Source organism: Equus przewalskii, chromosome 6 (assembly GCF_037783145.1).
Source record: "Equus przewalskii isolate Varuska chromosome 6, EquPr2, whole genome shotgun sequence".
NCBI lineage: Eukaryota > Metazoa > Chordata > Mammalia > Perissodactyla > Equidae > Equus > Equus przewalskii.
Genome location: NC_091836.1, coordinates 58084635 through 58105479, shown reverse-complemented (window position 1 = coordinate 58105479; position 20845 = coordinate 58084635). Strand labels below are relative to the sequence as shown.

Genomic DNA, 20845 nt, shown 5'->3' with positions numbered 1-20845 from the left:
CCTTTCCAACCTCTAAAGCCCTTACCTTAGCTCCAGGCCTTGTCATTTTCCTATAGGAATGAGATAACTACCACGCCACTCTGTCTTCAGGTTTACCTGCCTCCAGTCTATCTTTCCCTAGTCCCCAGGGCAAATCTGACCCTTCTACTTTCCAATGCAAAACTGGTCAGAGGCTCCTCCCAGCCTATTTAAATGATGTCCATTCAAATTATATTTTCAAGCCATTCTCTAATGATGTGTGCAAATGTTCACAATAAGGCCTAAGTGTGAATTCTGCACGTACAGAGACAATGCCTATCTTATTCACAGCTGAATCTCAACTAGCACAGTGCCTGTGCTCCACAAATATTTAATATGTGTGTCCGACAAGTAAATAAAATGAAAAAATCATGATATAAAACTATATAGAATTCAATACTAATAATGTAAAAATATATATGCACACAGAAAATAGAAAGATACAGCAAAACATTTATTTTTATTTATGCTGTTCTCTTAATTTTCAAAACTTACTATGAAATTTTTTTTTTCTTTCTGACACTTAGATACCAAAATATAAACAAAAACAAAGGGAGTAGAGCAAAAACTGTGCACCTGACAAAGATAGCAGTGTGAAGCATAATGAGAAGTATAAGATCTTCATCATGCCACATCAGATTCTTTATCTTCCAGCCCTGACTCTGCCCCCACATCCTGCTAACTCCTCTGCCACCCAGGAGAGTGAGCTACACTATATTCTTCACATTCACACTTGCCACCTACTCTCTCACCCCACTATTGCCGTATTCCCAATGTGCTAGTTCTGTGTTCTTGCCATCTTTTCATTTCTAGGGAAAAGCACAATTCCTGATACACAGAAGAACATATTAAATGTTGATGGAATAAATTAATTAATACATGAATAACGCACTGAATGTTAGGCCCATTTCTTTCATTTATTCTAAAATCATACTTACCTAATAGGGTTGTTGCAAGGACTAAATGAGAAAATGTAGTAAAACACACCTGACACATAATAAGCACTCAATAAATGAACATAGTTATTAACTTTTATCAACATCACTATGCGCAAGTTGCTTTGCTCCCTTAGCCACAATCATCTTAAACTGTGGATAATAATTCCTGCCCTGCTCACTCATCCCCTTGAGATGAGAAAGAGCTTAAAACAGTTTGGGGACTATAAGTCAATAGACAAACATATTATTATGATGATCATCATGATTATAGGCCATTTTCTTTGTGAATCTTGCCTGCAATAGGTTTATCCTTTAAGGTCACATTACCTTTGCTGATGTTTCAAACCATCCTACGAAACCATGCTCCTTGCAGAACTGGTCCATCTTGAGGCCATTGTTCATGAGCACATCCTTCCCCTGGTCACATTTGTTGGCCAACAAAACCACTGAAATTGGCTTGCCATTAGGGAGACTTAACTTTGAGTCCAAATCATTTTTCCACTTTGTCACTGCTTCAAATGTAGCTGGCCTGGTGACATCGAAGACAATAAATGCACCCATAGCTTCTCGGTAATAGACCCTTGTCATGTTTCCAAATCTTTCTTGACCTATCACCAAAAAGAAATAGAAATCAAAAACTTATTACAATTAAACTGAATCATCTATTGGAAGCTCATGAGGCCTCCAGGACAAGCAGATCACTCAGTAAAGTGCTTCATTGCTTACCTTTAAAGAATGAGCTAAATACACAATCGTGCAGCTTCGGTCTTAATCTTTGAGTCCAAAGGAGATTCATTCATTTAACAGGTATTTATTGAAACTTCTGTGTACCATGTAATGTTCTAGAACTATGTTAATACAGTATCCCACTAGCTGCATATGGCTACTTAAGTTTAAATTAATTAAAACTAAATAAAATTTAAAATTCAGTTCCTCTGTCACACCAGCTAGCTACATTTCAAGTGTTCAATAAACACATGTAGCTAGTGGCTACAGTATGAGACAACCCTAATATGGAATATTTTCATTATCAAAGAATGTTCTATTAGACAACACTGTTCCGAATACTTGAGATACAATGATTAAAACACGAAAATTCCTCCCATTTTGGAGCTTACATTTTAGTGAGATGATAGATTATAAAGATAAAGATAATAATTAAATTATGTAGTATGCTAAAAAGGCATCCATAGTTGACTCCAATTAAGGGTAACAGAATTAGCTAACATTTACTGTCTGGTTACTAACCATCAGAAATGCAAATCACATAAGTGATCATGAAAGAACAAGTACCATCCTCATTTTAAAGTGAGACAACTGAGGCTTAGAAAGGCTAAGTAACTTGTTCAAATTATACAGACAGTAAGCTTGGAAAGTTGGAATTCAAATCTGAGCTTTTTGAATCCAGAGCCCATAGTCATTTACCAACACTGAATACTCTCAACTACTAAACCACAGTCTTGTGCTCTCTCTCCTCCAGGTTTATGTACCAGGAGTGTCCACTCGACTAAGAGATAACAGATATTTATGTGTCGATGCCAGCCTCTGGGCTACATGCTAGGAATACAACAGTAAACTAGATGGCCTCTATCCTTAAATAGTCTACAATCTTTTGGATGAGGAAAGTCCTCTGATAAAGAAGTCAATTAATCAATCAGTCAACAAAAGGATTGGTCTTATTTAGACTGGTCAGCTAAAATAAGTTTTGCTCTGATTCTTAATTTTCTAAGTGAATATTGGCAAGAGTCTTAAACACTCTAAGTTCAGCCTTTCTCATCTGCAAAATGGCAATAATAATATGTACCACACAGGGTTGTCATGTGGATGGAATGAATTCACATATGTAAAGCAGCCAGCACAATACCTCAGAACTAGTTGATACTTGAGTTTTCCCTCCCTCTTTCCAGCATGTTAAAAATTATGAAAGACAATAATAGGTAGTGAAATCAAAGTTCCAGACCAGAGTTTATGACCAAAAATTACAGGTATTTCAGCTGATTAACAAAAATGAACAAAATCCTATTGGTTGTAATTGTCCGCTAGTAGTTGCTAAAGACAGTAGCCTCTGAAGACTGGGCTTATATTTTCTGAACCAAAAACTCCAGAAGTGTGTTCCCAGACAAAGGCTTTTTATTCTGACTTGAGAATTTATTTATGTTCATAGTCTTCTTAAGTTATACAGATTAAAACAAAGTGAAGTGTGTATTTAATAAGGCAACTTATCTTGAAAAGAATAAAATGCTGAAACTGGCGTGTATCTAAAGATATATAGGTCAGCATAACCCTAAGAACACTTTACACTTAACTTTGGTCTCAAGGTTTTGTGATGGTGAGCTTTCATTTAAGTTACCAAACTCTTTTGCAGGTTGTTATGTTCACATTGGTATTAGCATTGCGGATTGTAAGAGGAAATGATCCATAAACACTTGGTGGAAACGGATGAAGATCAAGGGTTCCCGTCCTGTGTGTGAGCCTGTGTGCTCAAACACGTATCACCGGAAAGAGCATTTTGTGAGGGTCAGCACATGATGATCCTAAACCATCTGTTACATGGGTTATACCGTAGAGGCATTTTTCTTTAAACTTCCCACAGTCATCCAGTCAATAAAAGAACTGGGATCTAATACTCTGCATATGACACACAACCCACAGATAAACTTTCACTTCTCCCAAATGAATTTTAAATATTTCCTTTTTTTTTCAGTTCTTGATACAAACAGTGACCTCCCTTGAGGCTCAGGGTGTCCATGACATTTCAAGAGGATAGGGAAAAAAGCCCTCTGTGATCATTCAGGACTCTGAAGGCCCCCAGGCTTTGTAAGGATGTCTTATGATGGCTTTCAGGGAACTAATCAGATGAAGGGCAAAGTCATGAGTTATTCAATAATCTGCTTGTCCAGAAGTTTTCATAGTAGAGTAAGGCAGCCCTCAAGAAGAAAGATTTTACATTTCAAATACATGGCAAGGGGTCATTTTTAAGACTGTGTAGAAAAGCAATATATAGCCTTAACACCTTCTTGGGAATTTAAAAAGGAAAATATGTGTGTGTTTGAGTTTGTGAGGGTATCTCTGTGAGATCAGAAACAAGGAGAAAAAAGTGTGTTTCTAGAAAGAAAAGACCTTTGTATATTGAGGTCACTGGGCCAGCAGACTTGGAAAGTTTGTATTTTTGGCGTTCCAGCAAGAGGTCACATTCAGATCAAGGCATTTCTAGCACTCACATTTTATCCTTTCTTTGTCAGCTGACAGTCCTCTCCGCTGGTTCTTATTAAAAGAATGAGAACCATGTGATTTTAGTGAGTGCCTACATGTGGGCAAAGCAGGGACCTGATGAATTTCTCATAGGCAATTTACTTTAAAAAAAATAAAAGACCATAGTTCAAAAATCACCCTCGAGGTTAGATTGCTCTTTCAACACACATTTATTGAATAGCTAATATGATCCAGGCTCTGTGCTTTATGCTGTAAATACATAGTTTTTTGCCCTTGAGGAACTTCTAAACTAAGAAGTGTCATAATGGATGCATGACTGAAAATGATCCAAATCACCATGTAGGTCCCTGCTTCTTTTATTCTCAAAACACGCCCCATAACCCTGTAGACGTGGCTCATGCTTCAGCTACCAGCATAGAGGGGTGTTAAACGATAAAGCAATCAACTGAATCACAAAAGTTAATACAATGGCTACAGGAAAAATCTGGATGACCTCACTGAAGAAGGCATTAAATTGAAGGGTCAGAAGACATTGGTTTTAATTATAATCACTGGTTACCAGTGCAGCCTTAGACAAACGTATTTCTCTCTCTGAGATTCAGTTTTCTTATCTGTAAAATGAAGTCGTTCTGACTGATCTCTAAGACCTCTTCCTGCTTTCATGCCTTCTCACTCTATGATATTACCATTAAATCAACACTCGGCCCTCTGTCCCAACTGCCTGAAATGGTCCATTGAGTGGCACAGACTTAGCTAAAAATATACACAAGCATCACAGCCATAATGTGAATTTAATGATATTTTCACTTGGTAATTAGTACTATATAAATGCTCCCAGTGGGCATAACCAAACAATGAATCTTGTAGACAGGCACAAAAACAAGAGGAAGCATGTAGGGTTTTCTATTAACCAACTAGCTCTGTGACCTCAGAGAGCCTTACCATTCTAAGCTTCAGTTTCCTCATTGGTAAAATAAAGAAACTGGATCGCATACCCTGAACTAAATACATTATTGCCTCTGGCAACCCCCTCTAATCAACCTACCCGATATGCAGGCATCTAGTTCTCCACCTCCTACTCTTGCATTCCCCTCTCTGGTTTACAGCATTACCATCAACACTGCCACCCAGAGGGGTACCTTCAAGTCGTCTTCCAACTCCTTCCTCACTCATATATCCAAAGGGTCTCCAACATCCTACCAACACTTGTATTTCAGAAGTGGCTCTTGACTCTGTTCCCTCCCCTCCATCAGCACTGCCACTGCTCCAGTTCAGGCCCTCATTGCTCCTCACCTGGACTACTGACATTTCCCTAACAGGGGCTCTCAGCATCTCAGTTCTCATCACTCCCACTCTGCCTTAAAATAATATAAATATAAACACAGGTCTTAGACAGTTGTCCTTCTGGCAGCATAAGAAATCACTTGATGGTTATATATCCGAAGGAAATCAAATCACTACTATGAAGAGCTATCTGTACACCTATGTTCACTAGAGCATTATTCATAATAGCCAAGACAAGGAATCAAACTAAGTCTCCATCAATGAATGAATGGGTAAAGAAAATGTGGTGTATATATATATATATATACACACACAATGAATATTATTCAGCCATAAAAAAAGAAGTAAATTCTGCCTTTTGTGACAACATGGGCAAATGCTATGAGAGCATAATGTTAAGTGAACTAAGTCAGACAGAAAGAAAAATACTGCATGACTTCACTTATATGTGGCATCTAAAAAAGGCCGAACTCACAGAAACAGAGAGAAGGATGGTGGTTGCCAGGAGCTGGGAATGAGGAAAATAGGGAGATGTTGGTCAAAGGGTACAAACTTCCAGTTAAAAGATGAATAAGTCCTGGGGACCTAATGTACAGCACGGGGACTATAGTTAACACAACTCTATTATATACTGGAAAGTTGCTAAGAGAGTAGATCTTAAGTGTTCTCACCACACATAAAAAAAAGGGTAATTGAGTGTGGTCGTGGAGGTGTTAACTCTATTGCAGTGATCATTTCACAATATATAAGTATATCAAACCATCATGTTCTACATCTTAAATTTACACAAAGCTATACATCAGTTATATCTCAATAAAGCTGGGGGAAAAAAAGAAGCATTTATAGAATACCCATTCCTGGGCCACATTTCTCAGAGATTCTTGCTGAATTGGTTTTGTGTGGGACCCAGGAATCTGTTTTATAAGCATTCCCTAGGTGAATTCTTAAAACTCTATTTCTCTCAGAATTCACTTTCAAAATGTAAATATTACCCTTATGCTCTGCTGTGCTAGCCCTTTAATGACACTTAGATGCATAAAAATCAGACACCTTTATTAACGCTACACATGAGGAGTCCTTGGCTCCAACCACTTTTCCAAATTCTTCTATCACTTCCTTCAAAGTGCTCCACGGCCCAGTCACCCGGGACTACTTGTTTTTCCGAAAACACACCCTGCATTACTCCCTGGATATTCTTGCCTTTTTACATTTCTTTTACATCCCAAAGCCTGAATGCTCTCCCCATCTCTCTACCCACTCTGTTCCATGAAATCCTAAGTATCCTATAATTGTGCCCTGCAATGTCATTACATTTGTGCAACCTTCCTTGTCCTGCCAGTTGGAACCGATGACTCCCTTTTTCACGACCCCACAGCATATTCTCTTTCCGACACCATTCACGTTTATCATGCTTTATGTTCATGCTTCAGTCCCCACCGCGGCATTGTAAAAACCAGGAGAGCAAGTTGGTCATGTTTTCATGTGTAAATCCAAGGCCTACTTCTCCACTTTGGGGGTCCAGTAAGAGTGCAAGATGCTGTGGTAGAAATAAGCTGATATTAAGGTTCTTTCTTCCTCTAGAATACAACATCGTCAGTATTCATGAATCAGTGCTGCATGCTAATGCACTTACTCTATATTCTACTCTCATTTCCAGTAAATAATCAATAGATGTTCATTGACGGAGAAAATTAACATTATTCTAACAGGGTTATATGCATACTGTTGCATAAGTTTCAGACTGGAATGTTATGTTTTCGAAATCATTCTCATCTTCTTAAGAAATAATCCCTTGGACTCAATTCACTGTATGCCAAATAACATACATTTTTGGAGTCTTGTAACAATCAGTAGAGCTAAAATTACCACCAAGGTATGCTCTTTATTTCTGGGGAGTAATAGTATGAAAAGCCAGAAGATAAAATCAAAAGTATATACGGACCTTGCACAAGAATCTAGAAAAAAAAAAACCATCCAATTACTGTGATGGTCAAATGGACACTGAACTTATAATGGTTTAAGCTAGTTTCAAAGGCTCAGGGAAACCCATAGACTAGGATTAGAGTCCAGCAAGATTTTCTCCAATTTTTAAGAGCCCATCTGACCCTCTGGCAATGGTTCTAAAACTCTTTCATCTTCTCTCTTCCCTGCGTTGCCCCACCAAACCAGTGACAGAAACGTGTCAATTAATCACCCTTTGTCCAAGATATCAAGGTCTATATCCTGAAGTCAACTTTGTGTAATTTTTCCTACAAAATTACAAGTTTCCCCTTGCATGAACCAAGCTTCTGCAGGCACCAAGACAAGCACTGCCCTCTGTATCCAGTGAATGTTCAAGAAGCTCTCCTTGCTCAGTGAAGGAATAACCCCTAATTCTTTACCCCCACTCAGTGGATACTTGAGGCTATCCTCTGTCATGTCTCTTGCATTCATCACTTTCTTTCTACTCCCACTGAAGTCAATCTAGTTAGGATTGTCTCATCTTGTCTCAACTCATTTATTCATTTAGTACAAAATGTTGGATACCTATTATTTTCCAAGCACTGTTCTGGCAACTAGAAGAAAAAAATTAAAAATCCTTGTCTTCATGAATCTTACATTCTAGTGGAAAGAGATAAAAGTTGGTAAGATCCACATAATACTACACTAGCTGGTGAAGAGCTAGGGGGAAAAATAAAGCGGGAAAGGAGAAAAAGGTATGTGGGGGTGAGGCAAAGTTAAGTAGGATGGACAGTGAAGGGCCGCAGAGAAGGTATCACTTGAGCAAAGACCAAAAAGAGGTAAAAGAGCAAGCCAAACGGATATTTAGAAGAGAGTTTTTGACAGAAGGAACAGCAAGTACAAAGATTCCGAGACACAAATGTATCTGGCAAGTGTTTAGAGAACGGCAAGGAGACTGTGTTGGCTAGAGAGGACCACACAAAGGGAAGAGTAGTAGGCCCAGATTGTAGACAGTTTCAGGCCATTATATGGATGCTGCCTTTCATTCTGGATGAGAGAGGAAAGCACTGAAGGATTGTGGGCAGATGAGAAACATGAACTGACAGGAGTAAATGGATAACTATGGCTGCTGCATTGAGGAATGACCTACAGGCATCAAGGCTGGAAGTAGGGAGACAATAATCGAGGCAAGAGGTAATGATTTGGACCAAAGTGGTAGGAGGAAGATGGTAAAGTTTGGTTGTTTTCTGGATATATTTGCAGACAGAGATGACAGACGAGATGTAGAGTATGAGATGATTCAAGCATGACTCCTGAACTTCTAGCTTAAAAAATTGAAGGTATGGAGTTGCCATTAGCGGAGATGGAGAAGACTTTTGAAGGTGCAGGTTTTGCGGAAGCAGATTGGGATTCTGATGTGTTAAGTTTGCCATGTCTGTTAGGCAGTTATGTTGAAGAGGCAGTTGTGTATATGAGGCTGAATTTCCAGGGAGCGGTCAGGACTCAAGATTTAACTTATAATTTAATTTCTGTACACCTCTACCAGATTCACCTCCTCCAAAAGCTCTGTGTTGACCCTATTATTTCCCTAATTAAACACTTTGAAGGATCTGCTACTTTCTACAGCAGGTGCCAAAAAAAGGGAGGTTGGGTGGCTGACATGTTATATGACCCTCACAAAATTTAAAGCTATTTGAACTATTTCCAAACAGTTATAAATTAGAAGATCTCTAATAAGACAGATATCAGAATGTCTTGAAAACCCAGAACATTGAGAAATATAGGTTCTACATCACATTAATAATGTTTAGGAATTAGTTCACTTGAGCTGACCAGTATCAAAGACCCAATTTTGGAGAAAAAAAATTTGCTGATATGCTATTCATTTCACATTGTTATATACCCCAAAAACACTACCTTAAATTTAAATTTGTGTATCAGTATCAATTTTGTAAAACAACTCTAACAAAATATTTATAGTTCAATGAAATTTATATGATTTTACTTTAAAAGGAATTGTTATTGATCCATTTTTCTTGTTGTAATTCTCTGATAAATGGTTACCTAGGATCCCATGTTTGTTTCTTTGTTACATCCATCTAGCTGTGTGTGGAACTTTGTGGAAAAACAAAATGAGAGCCAAGATTATGGGGAGCTTTGTTCCCATTCCCAAGGGAAACAGGGAGCAGCCGCTTGGGTAGTCCAGAATTAGGAACAGATTTTTTCAGAAAGGCCCTTGAAAGATGAACCAGTGTTTGCCAGGTAGAGAAAAGAATTCATTTATTTTACCCTCTGGGCCCCTATGGACTTTTCAAGGTTGCACACCTTGATCTACAAGTTAAAGGCTAGTCCTCAGACTGAGATCAAGGTCCTGCCCAAAACTATGCCTTGCTTGGCTCTAAGTTCTGCTTCTTGCTTCATTCACACTCACTCCATGGCACTCCCACTCCCGCTGGAAGGTACCCTTTCCCTTATTCTCCACCCAACTAAATCCTGCCTATTCTTCAAGGCTGTACCAAACCCTACCTTCTTGGAGCTTTCTCTGATTACTTGGCTGCATACCCAACTCTCTCCTCCTCTTTGTCACACAGCTCTGACTGTTTCACTTTCTCGCCCATTTAATCAGGCTCTGCCTTGTACTGCTTTTTATGTGCTGCAAACGTCTGTAGTCTATGTCCCCAATTACACCATAGACTCCTTGAGCCCACTGTTGAATTATTCAATTATTACCCCTTTATGTCTCCACTTTATGTCTCAGAGGCTCTTAGTCTATGCTCACAATGGACTTGCAAAATAGAATGGAACTGGTATTACAAATACTCTTTACATAATGAAATAAAAATTAATATTGATTTCTTATATGTGAGAGGGAACACAAGCAGAGAGAGGAGTGGAGTGAATAAAGCAAGATCTTGGATCCAACTCATTTACTTTCTATGCCTATTAAACTCCTGCTCATTCTTAAGATCCACCCAGGAAAAAAATCTGTGTACAATTCAGAACCACCGAAGCTCTTTCTGCAATTTCTTTAGTTCCCCTATAAATGATGGTTCTCATTTCATCTTACTACTGGTTGTCATCTCTTATAGGCACATCTTACCTCTGTTCGAAGAGGGCAAACCTAGATGCAGTGCATGGAATTAAGCTAAAGTGTACAAGAGGATAAGATGACATAAAAAGTGACAATTGGTTTCTTAGGTGTCCATAAACCATAGCATTATAGAAAGGAAGGGTGGATAGATTATAGTGATCTATTTTTTAATTAAATTCAAAAATATTCTCATTAAGTTCTGAGTATATATTTAAATTTAAGGCTGTGTGTGTGTGAAAATGAGTATCCCAGGAAACTTTGTCAGAATTTATTTTGGCTAGGGTCCAATACTACTCAGTTTAAATGAAGTAACTCACTTGGATAGAAACACGATCATATAGTAATGCAATGTCCAATATTGGATGGAGAGCGGGAATGAAAGCAAGTCACAGAAAAGAGGTTGGCGTGAATCAAGATAGAAGGATCAACATCTCATGTTTTTAATTAAACTAACTACAACCTAAACAAAAACCTAACAAACAATCTAAAAATACCTCCCCTGAGTTGTAAGCTCAAATGCATTCAATAAAAAGCTTTTTGTTTTTTTTTAAAGATTGGCACCTAGGCTAACAACTGTTGCCAATCTTCCTTTTTTTTTTTTTTTTAAGGATTGGCATCTGGGCTAACAACTGTTGCCAATCTTTTTTTTTTTTTTGCTGCTTTATTTCCCAAACCCCCCGAGTACATAGTTGTATATCTTAGTTGCAGGTCGTTCTAGTTGTGGGATGTGGGACGCTGCCTCAACGTGGCCTGACGAGCTGTGCCATGTCCATGCCCAGGATCCGAACCCTGGGCCGCAGGCAGCGGAGCACGCGAACTTAACCACTCGGCTACGGAGCCGGCCCCAAAAGCTTTTTGAACTACTTAGCATTCGAGATATCACCTCCAAGCAACTTTTATAGATACTTTCATAAATAACTCACAAGAGACCCTAGATTGTAAAGGTTTCACTATTAAAGAATTTCCAGATTATTCTAGAGCTAAAATTCCCAGAATGGGTGCCAAGGTGCTCTAGGGTCCTTCAGTGAATTCACAGGAGTGCAACAGGATATTTCAAATTTTTAAGGCAAACACAGTGGTACTCACCATCAGTCAGACACCTCAGGAAGTACTAGCGTGAGGTAGTTTCCAATTTTAACATCAGATTGTGCTACATTCCTTTTGATGGAATCATATCTTTTTGAAACTGGGGTTTTCGTGGTTTTTATGAGAGAAAGCGAGAGTCATGTGAAAATCAATGTGAACCAGGAAATGAGGGTTGTGGTGTCCACTGTGACTCAAAGTTTTGAGATGTTGTCCCATGGCCCAAAGGCACACATATGCCAACAGTAAATAACTGTAGTTATTAACAATGAAATAAAAATTTTTTTTAATTTGTGTTCCATTTTTTTCAAATGTCTGTTAAGTTGTTAGGACACAATACTTACTAAATTCTTTGGTGCTAACTACTTAATAAACAGAACTTTTAGGTATTTCTATTGGCCCAGAGGCACCATGAAAAAATTACCCTGACACTTAAGGGCGCTGTGAACGGAGGAAGTTTGAGAACTTCTGCTGTAGCTTCTAGAGTCTAGCCTAGAGTCCAGTGTTCTTTAAATGTAAAACACACACACTCCTCTACCCTATAGGACCTAATTTGTTCCAACACCATCAAGCATCATAGCTATTCTTATCTTTAATCCTCAAGCTTGAGACTTGTGTCCCTCAGTCACTGTGGTTTTCCTGCCTGAAAGTAGTATATTCAGATGGCTGTTACTAAGCCAAACCAACCACATGGTCCCAGCATTGATGTGTGCAAAGAATTCAGCTCATTCAATTCTCAGCTCTGTCCAAAAGCGTAAAGGTTGAAGAGTAATCAATTATTCCTTTAAAATAAATACTGTGTATCCTCTAAATACAACTTAAACAATCTATGACATGATAACCACTGCATTCTTGTATCACATATTAGGCAATGGTAGAACACAGTGTTTAGAAAATGGTATTTGTAACTAGACAAATCTCAGTTCACATCCCAGGACCATCCGTTACTATTTGTGTGACTTTTGAAAACTGTATGTGTTTTTTCCCTTGTTTATCTGTTGTCTAGCCTGTCAGAACATAATTCTCTCATCTCTATGATGAGGTTGGTAACAGCACCAAGCAGATAAGCTCATTGTAAGCAATAAATGAAATGATATATAAAAAAGCATAGCACCATGCCTGCTATAAGTGGTATATGGGTATGAGTATATAAGTGGTGGCTATTAATAACACATTATATTGCAGGAGAGAACAGTCCTCCCAACAGTAATTTAAATCAACTTACTTTAAACCTCACCCTATAAATTAGATGGAAATTTGTTTGAACCCCTCACCCTATAGACATTTTCTTTGTCTACATTAGGCTGAGGAGGTACACAAGAAGCAAAGTTTTTCATCGCTCTTCTTGAGAAAGCAGTTTTATGCAAGACTGAGGAAGACAGGTTAAATAGTGTAGCAGGGTAACAGAGACAACAAAAAAGTGGAGACGCAGAGCAAAAAAGAAAGAATTCTAGTTTCTCTCAGAGATTTGAAACTATTGACTATCCTCTTCTTAAATTCTCTCCCCTTCACTTCCAAAGACCTGCCCTTGCTTGGGTCTCCTCCTGTCTGGTGCTTTCTCTTTCTCTGCTTCTTCGCTGACTCTACAGTCATGTCATGAAATTACATAATAAATAACTTGTGGCAAGATCTGCTAAAAATCATGAAGGCTATCTGGAGAGGTATGAAATAGCTCTAATACAAGGCTAAAGGAAGAAGTGCTACAAGAGAGTAAAGAAACGTCGCATGGGATTCAAGGGAGGAAGAAGTTACCACCGGAGGGAGAGCATTCAGGAAATCTTTGCAGAGGAATTGCTCTTTCAGAGTCTTAACGTCTTAAACGTCGGATAGGATTTGGATGTGTGGAAATAAAGGGAAGGGCATATGAACCAGCAAGAAGGGCAGGAGCAAAGGCACAGAGGCAGTAAACATGGGTGTGATGAAGGAACAGCAAGGAGTTGGAATGGCCAAATTTTAAGCCTCATATGGGAGGGTGGGAGGAAATAATATTAGGAATGTTATTTGAAGCCAGACTGTGGAGGACTCTGGGTGCCCCCAATGCCATACCATCATCCACTCTTCTTCATTGCATGGACTCCCATAGGGCTGAGTGCCTACCGAATTCAATTATTTTTGTGCCTCCATGCTTAAGACAACATCAGAACATCTGATGCTAAAAAATAAATTTGTAATTCTTCAAATCTCATCATTAATAAACCAGACAAGCCTGCATTCTGGTTCCAGTTCTACTAACTAACTCCACGGGCCTTTGAAACTAATGTGACTCCCCACTTCAGAGCATAGCTTCCTCATCTGTAAAAGGAAGGATTTCATATGATGAGCCCTCAAGGCTTTAATCCTGTGACCATTACCTTTCAAGAAGTTATTGCTTCATCTAATGTATCCAAAAATCATAAAAGAGATATAGTTTTGTCATTTGACCTCCAAATGAATGACATTTCACTCCAAATTATGAAGACTTTGTTAAATGAAGAAGTACGGCTGTTAAGAATGGTCTTTAAGGTCATTCCCCAGTTTTTATGGTGAAAAGATAAAATAGAATGCCACCAGAAGAACAGTGATTACCATAATTATAGACTCTAAAATGTATGCATTTTTCACATGCTAATGTTCATAAAATTATAGTCTTTCAAGCATGGACAACATTAAGCTTATTTTTTATTTTATCAAATAAATTTTTAGATCAATGATATGTCTTGGAATTAAAACAATGATGAAAAAGTTGACTGACAAACTTTTCATTGAACAAATACTCACTGAGCACCTAAGTATCAAGTACTATGCTAGGACCTAGGGTCACACTTAGGAGGAAAAAGACATTCCAGTGCAGCAGTAGAGGACTTCTAATCTGAGGTAGCATGTGATATTGTGGGAGCAGAGAAACATGTGTATCCCTCAGTCACATGGGTTCAAAGAGACTTCCTGAAGGAGGTGAGATGGGTTGACTGACAAAGGACCCGTAGGATTTATCTGTGTAAAGAAGAGGAAAGTGTAGCCAGAGACAACTGTATGAGCCACAGCAGGGAGGGGAAGGTAGGTGAATTGAAGCCACTATAAGACAGCTGGAATGGTTAAGAATCATAGGCATGACAGATGAGACTGGAATGGATGACAGAGGTCTGACCATTAAAAGCACATGAATTTTATGCTAAAAAGTTTAGCCTTTAACTATGAAAGTGATGGGGATCTGCTGAAGGATGCCAAACTGGAGAATATCTAACTGGAGAATGATGCCATCCTGAGAAGTCTCACCTTTGTAGATTACAAGCTGATGGGTGAGAAGGCTTGAGGAAGGGATGGGTATCAGGAAGCTGCTCCAGGAGTTCAGACCAGTTGTAAAGAAGACATGGCTACTGAAAGGAGGGATAAGATAGTCATTTTTCAAGGTAGAAAAAATAGGATTTGATTAATAGTTGAGAGTGGGAAACTAAAGGGAGTGGGGAATGGTGGAAGTTAAAATCTGAGTTATCTTCAAAGAATAATTTAAGTCATATAACTTCTTAACCAAATTCTCAAACAGCTAAAAAAATAAATGAGAGGAACACAGTAATTTGGAACCCCAGCCTGGAGTCACATTTTTGACCTTGCCAAACTGATGCAGACTACTCTAGTACACCAACCTAGAATATGAGGATCTTTTCTTGATGAAATAAACCTACTTTCTATCCCAGGAGCAGTGGGCCATGTCCATCTCAGAATCAAAGAGAGTGAAAGCAATAACGAGAGTTCTCAATGGTTTGAAAGCTTCACAGGATTCCCCAAAGTTATGCCATAAAAGGCAGAGAAAGGGCTATAAGCCTATAAACTAGACAATATTCTCAAAAGTTTTTCACGTGAGCAATGACTCTAGTATCAATCTCAGTGACTGCTTAACAACAAATCACTTTCATTGAGCAACTACTATGTACGAGGCACCATGATCCACTTATACTTGGCCCAGTTTCCCCACCTATGAAACTAAAAATAATAAGACCTACTTGCCAGAATCACTGCGGTGTTTAAACTGCAAAGATTGCTTTGACACGGGGCCGGCCCCATGGCCGAGTCGTTAAGTTCACGCACTCCATTTTGGAGGCCTAGGGTTTTGACGGTTCGGATCCGTGGCATGGACATGGCACTACTCATCAGGTCATGTTGAGGCGGCGTCCGATATAGCACAACCAGAAGTACTCACAACTACAATATACAACTATGTACTGGGGGGAATTTTGGGAAGAAGGAAGAAAAAAAAGATTGGCAACAGATGTTAGCACAGGTGTCAATCTTTAAAAAAATAAAGATTGCTTTGACAAATTGATAACTGTAAGGAATTATCAGTCTTAACCTTTGGCTTAGAATATCCATCTTTCGCAATTTGCTGCTCCCTCTCACAGCCCCCTCCTCACATGCTGTCATCTCTAGCTATGCCAGATTACCCACAATCCTCACCATGTCTGCTCACCTCCATGCCATAGTTGGGGGAGCTGCCTTGTTTCGACATTCTTTTAGCACCTGACACCCCCTTCAGAGCACTTGTCAGAATAGTGATTAAATAACTATCTCCGAGATTATCTTTAAATATCTTATGCCCACAAGCCTATCAGATTCCATGAGAGTAAAGACTGATCCATTTCTTTCACTCCTCAATTCCTCTGCCTATCAAGTGAATGAACAAATTTTCCCAGGCAAGATCTCACACCATTCAAATCCACAAGTTTTAAAACAACTTTTTAAATAAAATGCAAAAAAACAGAACAAAAAAATTTTTAAGTACCACTTGGACCCTCAATGAGAGTAACTGTGTTCCTGACAACAAGGCCACAGTGAGATAAATCCTGGGTTTCCTTTTGACCTGGTCAGGCCTCAAGGACTCTGGTCACTTCCTATTCAGTGGTTCCATGACTCAGAATCAGTCCTCCTTCTAGTCATCAGCCCTCCTATCACCTCATCCCCACCACTTTAATTCTTCTCAGCACGATGTATATAATCTACAGGCAATGGGGAGCCACCAAAGTGATGTTCTGGGGAGATAAACTTGGCACACATAAGAACTGGTGGCTATGACAGCAGAATGGGGAAGTGATAACAGTGCCATCCTTGGTGGAGGGCAGTGGCAAGAGAAGCATAATTACTATCCGACTTAGAGACCAATGGCATCTGAAGGTCAAAGAAGAAGAAGAAAAGATGGAGAGGGTTCAAGTCTAAGTGACTGGGGGGAAGGCAGCATAGTTAACACAAACTGGGAAGTCCAGCGTTTGGCAAAAGAAATCTAGTTTAGACCCACCAATAGTATCCTTTACCACTTATCATTAAGAGGGGTGATTATGGATATTCTCCATATTCTTTTGTTGTTGAAATGGTTATTTTTTTTTGTACTTTCCAATTTTGCTACATTGAGTATATATTACTTTATTAATAGAAAAAAACACAACAATCCTTGTTTCTTATGCAACTTTGCTAGGACATATTGATCTTGCAATATATGTGAGACATCCTAAAGAAGATGCCCAACAGGAAAATCGAATTGTAGGTCTGATGCTCATGAGAAGTCAAGGTTATATGCACATTTTTTGGAGTTGTCTGTATAATAGAGTTTAAAGCCATGGGAACGCACGAGATCCTCAAGAGAAGGAGACAGAATTAAAGCGGGCTAGAGGATGACCTTCTGTCTCAGGTCGTGCAGCCCTGAACTCACTCACAGGAGTAACTGGTGCTCGGTAAGAGCACAGGAACTGTCACACTAGCTAGAGGCTTTGTCCAGCCTGCTAGTTTAATCTCAGAGATGGCACGGACGTGGTGTGGACAGGACTCTCTGCACCACCAGAGTATTTTAGAGTTGCCAATATCAATACACCTTACCCACTGTTACAGTGATTTACTTTCGTGCCATCATGCCCACAAAACTGTGAACTTCTTGAGGTCAGGAATCAAGACTTGTTCAATTCTTTGTCCTTCTTTGTTTTCCCCTCATCTAACACAGTGCTGTCACTGGCCAGGCATTTAACATACATATTTGCTGGAGACGCACCACACACAGAAGAGCTGCTCCTCTCCATCTCTTCTTCTCTTGAATGACTTAGCTTCCCTTGGTCAGGCTGCTATGTGCTCTCCTGTCAGACCTAGTCCTCTAAAACCTAGATGAGGGTACATCTCCACATGCCTAATGCCCATGTGTCTGTGGCAGATGGAGATTCTAACAACTGCCCTGCAGAAGCCCTGAGGTGCCTTCCCCACACATCCCTCACCCTGTTTTGAAAGTTCACCATTTTGCTCAGTGTATATATTATTTACCTGTATGCACGTACCATGTTAATCTACATGGTATTTAGAAAATGTGTAATTAGCCAGGCTAAAAACAAGGTAATAAACTGCCCAGCAGAGAGTGGCCCAGACTGGACAAGCATTTTTATTTTTTTGCCTGACATAATGGTTGACCAATTTAGCTCTTTCTACATTTCTAGCTCTATTACATTGATATTTAAGACCCTTCTAAAACTCTATGGAGAATTACAGTCTTTTAAAAACAGATATTGAAGAGATGGTCAAATACAAACCCTTCCCTCCATTGAATTTCACAATGTGGAAGCACTTTAAAACTATATTAACACATCACTGTGAACCAGATGAATCTCATAGCCACTGGTGGGGGGAGTCATTGTCCTGGGGCTCCTGATTCTAGGCCCAGGCTGCCTCCCCCTGCCGCTCTGCCTGTAGGACAGCTAATGTCCTCCAATGCTTCTTTGTCACACAGCTTAGGTGGGGAAAGTTACTGTAGGTGTGCCCTGCAGGGAAATATTTTTCTTATAAGTTGGCTCTTGTTTTAATTATTTAGAGGCACTTATTATTTAGCACAGCCTCGCAGTGAAACTTTTACATGGTGAAGAAGTGCTCTCTAAATTATCTGCAAATTAATTTCTTTTCTACTATATTTTTTAAATCTAGAATTGGGTTTTCTGATGGCCAATAGACTCGGTCATCTGTCTCACAAATATATAAAAGGTGGTGTTAAACAGATGTGCTGTTCCTGTCCTCCTCTGCCACTTGCTAGCTCTTGTGACCTTGGGCAAGTCCGTACCTCTCTGATTCTTGATTTTTCTCTACTATAAAATAGGTTTCACACCTTCTGCTCTATCGATACCCTGAGTGATGCTGGGAAGATCCAGCAGGAAAATGTATGTGACAGCAGTTTGTAAAACAATGAAAACAACAAGAGTAATAGCTAACATTTATTCAGCATTTATTATGTGTCAGGCACAGCATTATATCAATTAACTCATTTCATTCTTTACCAACTCTAACTTGCAGGCTCTGCTATTGTCCCCAGTTTACAAACAGGAAACCCAGGCATAGAAGTTAAGTAACATGTACAAGTCACAAAGCTACTAAGTAAACAAATTGGAATCTGCTGCCATGTACTACCTAGACATAGTGAGAATGTATTAGAGCTGATAGAGACTGCAAGAGATAATGTAATCCAAATATGCGATATTACAGGAAAATGAGACAATCGCCATTTTATAAATGCAGCAACCGAAGTCCAGCAAGGTTTTGTGGCTTGTGCAACGTCAAATATAACATTTTTAGAATATCTATAATTTAGAATATATTTAGCATATGTCTAAAGTATTCTATTTTTAAATTGTGCAAAGCAGAGCAAAGTTCTACTTAGGAAGCTGGGCGCTGGATTCAACAGCCAAGGTTTCAATTCCAGCACTACTGCTTAACTAGCTATTTTATTGGGAAATGAAAAATTAAATATGCACGGCCAATTGTAAGAATAAATGCTTAAGACATGTTAGCTACTATTACTATGACTGTCCTAATTCCTGCAGCTGGGGCCCCACGCACACCAAGAGTTCGAGGCAAAATTGTATATTTCTCTTTGAAAGTACTAATGGAGTAATTATAGTGTCAGGGTTTGGAGAGGGGTAGGAAAGGAGAGTCTCGAGTGCGAACTTTTTGTTTACTTTATTCCTGATAAAACTATAAAAAGAAAAACCCTATAACCAAGAATCAAATTTTCAGAAATAGATTTCCATTCCATTTTCTTCTACTCTCTACGCAGTGGTACTGATGAATATCTAAAAACATGTTACAAATAGGAAGGAGAAGGCAAAGATAACCTATAAAATAGCTACTAAAGGAGCCATGCCTTTAAAAGGGAAGAGGGCATGACCCCAGTGGGCCAACTGTGCCCAGGCACTCACAGGCCTGTGCTCATGAAAAGCATGGCTTGATTCCAAGTCAGACAGAACTGGGCCAAATCCAGCTCTTCCACGTCTTAGGTGAGTGGCCTTAGGCAAAGTGACTTAATTTCTCTGACTCTATCAAGAGCTTCTGAACCCACAGCTGACCCAGCTGCACCTCTACGGTGGAATCACTGGGATTTGGGGCAATTGCTGTCCCTATAGGGCTTGTGGAAGTCATCAAGTTGGTCTCAAGGCCTACTTTACAAGCCCTAAAAGGTACCTTTTGGAGTCTTTCAGGAGCCAGACTGGCCAGTCTAAGTGGCTACAAGAGATAGATCATGAGAATTAGTTGGACAAATAGGGCCCGACTTGGCATTGAATCAAATGAATATCAGAAGTGTACCCAGCAAAGATTCCCCCTATAGCAGACGGACCTGATATCCTATCAGGACGGGGCAGGTCCCCTCTATCTCATCCACACCCCCAACCCTCTCAAAGTGAGGCCCACTAGCCTTCACTACCTGTTCTTTCCAGACGCACACCAGAGCGAGCACAAAGGAAAGAGAGAAGCATTCCTGTGTGTGGACAGACAGGCTGACTTGAAGGTATATAAGGTACACTTAGCGACTGGAGCCTGGCAGATGAGGCTGGATTTCATACGAACTCACGGGTCTACGTATGCAGCTTGAAACATGTCAGTACTGTGCTCCAATCATCCTTTCCTTCAATGGCCCAGCTTCCCTCCAACCAGCCTTGCCTGCAGCCCAACTTCTAACTCAGCCCACAGGGCCTTTGGGCTAGAGGCTGCCAAAGACGGGTTACCAATGAACATAGGAACAAGAAGCTCTCCCACTTAGATGCTGCACACCACCATATCTGTAGGACTGACTTTTCAAGGCTCCTCAGGTTTCCTATTTACACAGACTTGTGTAACTATAGTCCAGGATCACAGCTCCAGAGGCATTTCTAAGCTTGGGGGTTAAGTCGCTCATGATGGCATGTTCTAATATGAATAAAGCTGAAAAAGTGTGCTGGGTGTCTTGGAACAGATTATATGTGTAATAGAGGAATCATCATTTATTAGAATTTAATCAGCACATTTATATCAT

The 20845-nt window shown here is 39.5% G+C and overlaps 1 protein-coding gene across 1 annotated transcript in view; it reads right to left on the bottom strand.

Moving 5' to 3' along the window:
* Window positions 1–20845, bottom strand: part of RAB38 (RAB38, member RAS oncogene family) — a 57436-nt gene that overhangs the window by 33936 nt on the left and 2655 nt on the right. Inside the window, exon 2 of the mRNA XM_008525999.2 lies at window positions 1284–1564. Coding sequence (XP_008524221.2) covers window positions 1284–1564 — 281 coding nt within the window. The remainder of the gene's footprint in view (window positions 1–1283; window positions 1565–20845) is intronic.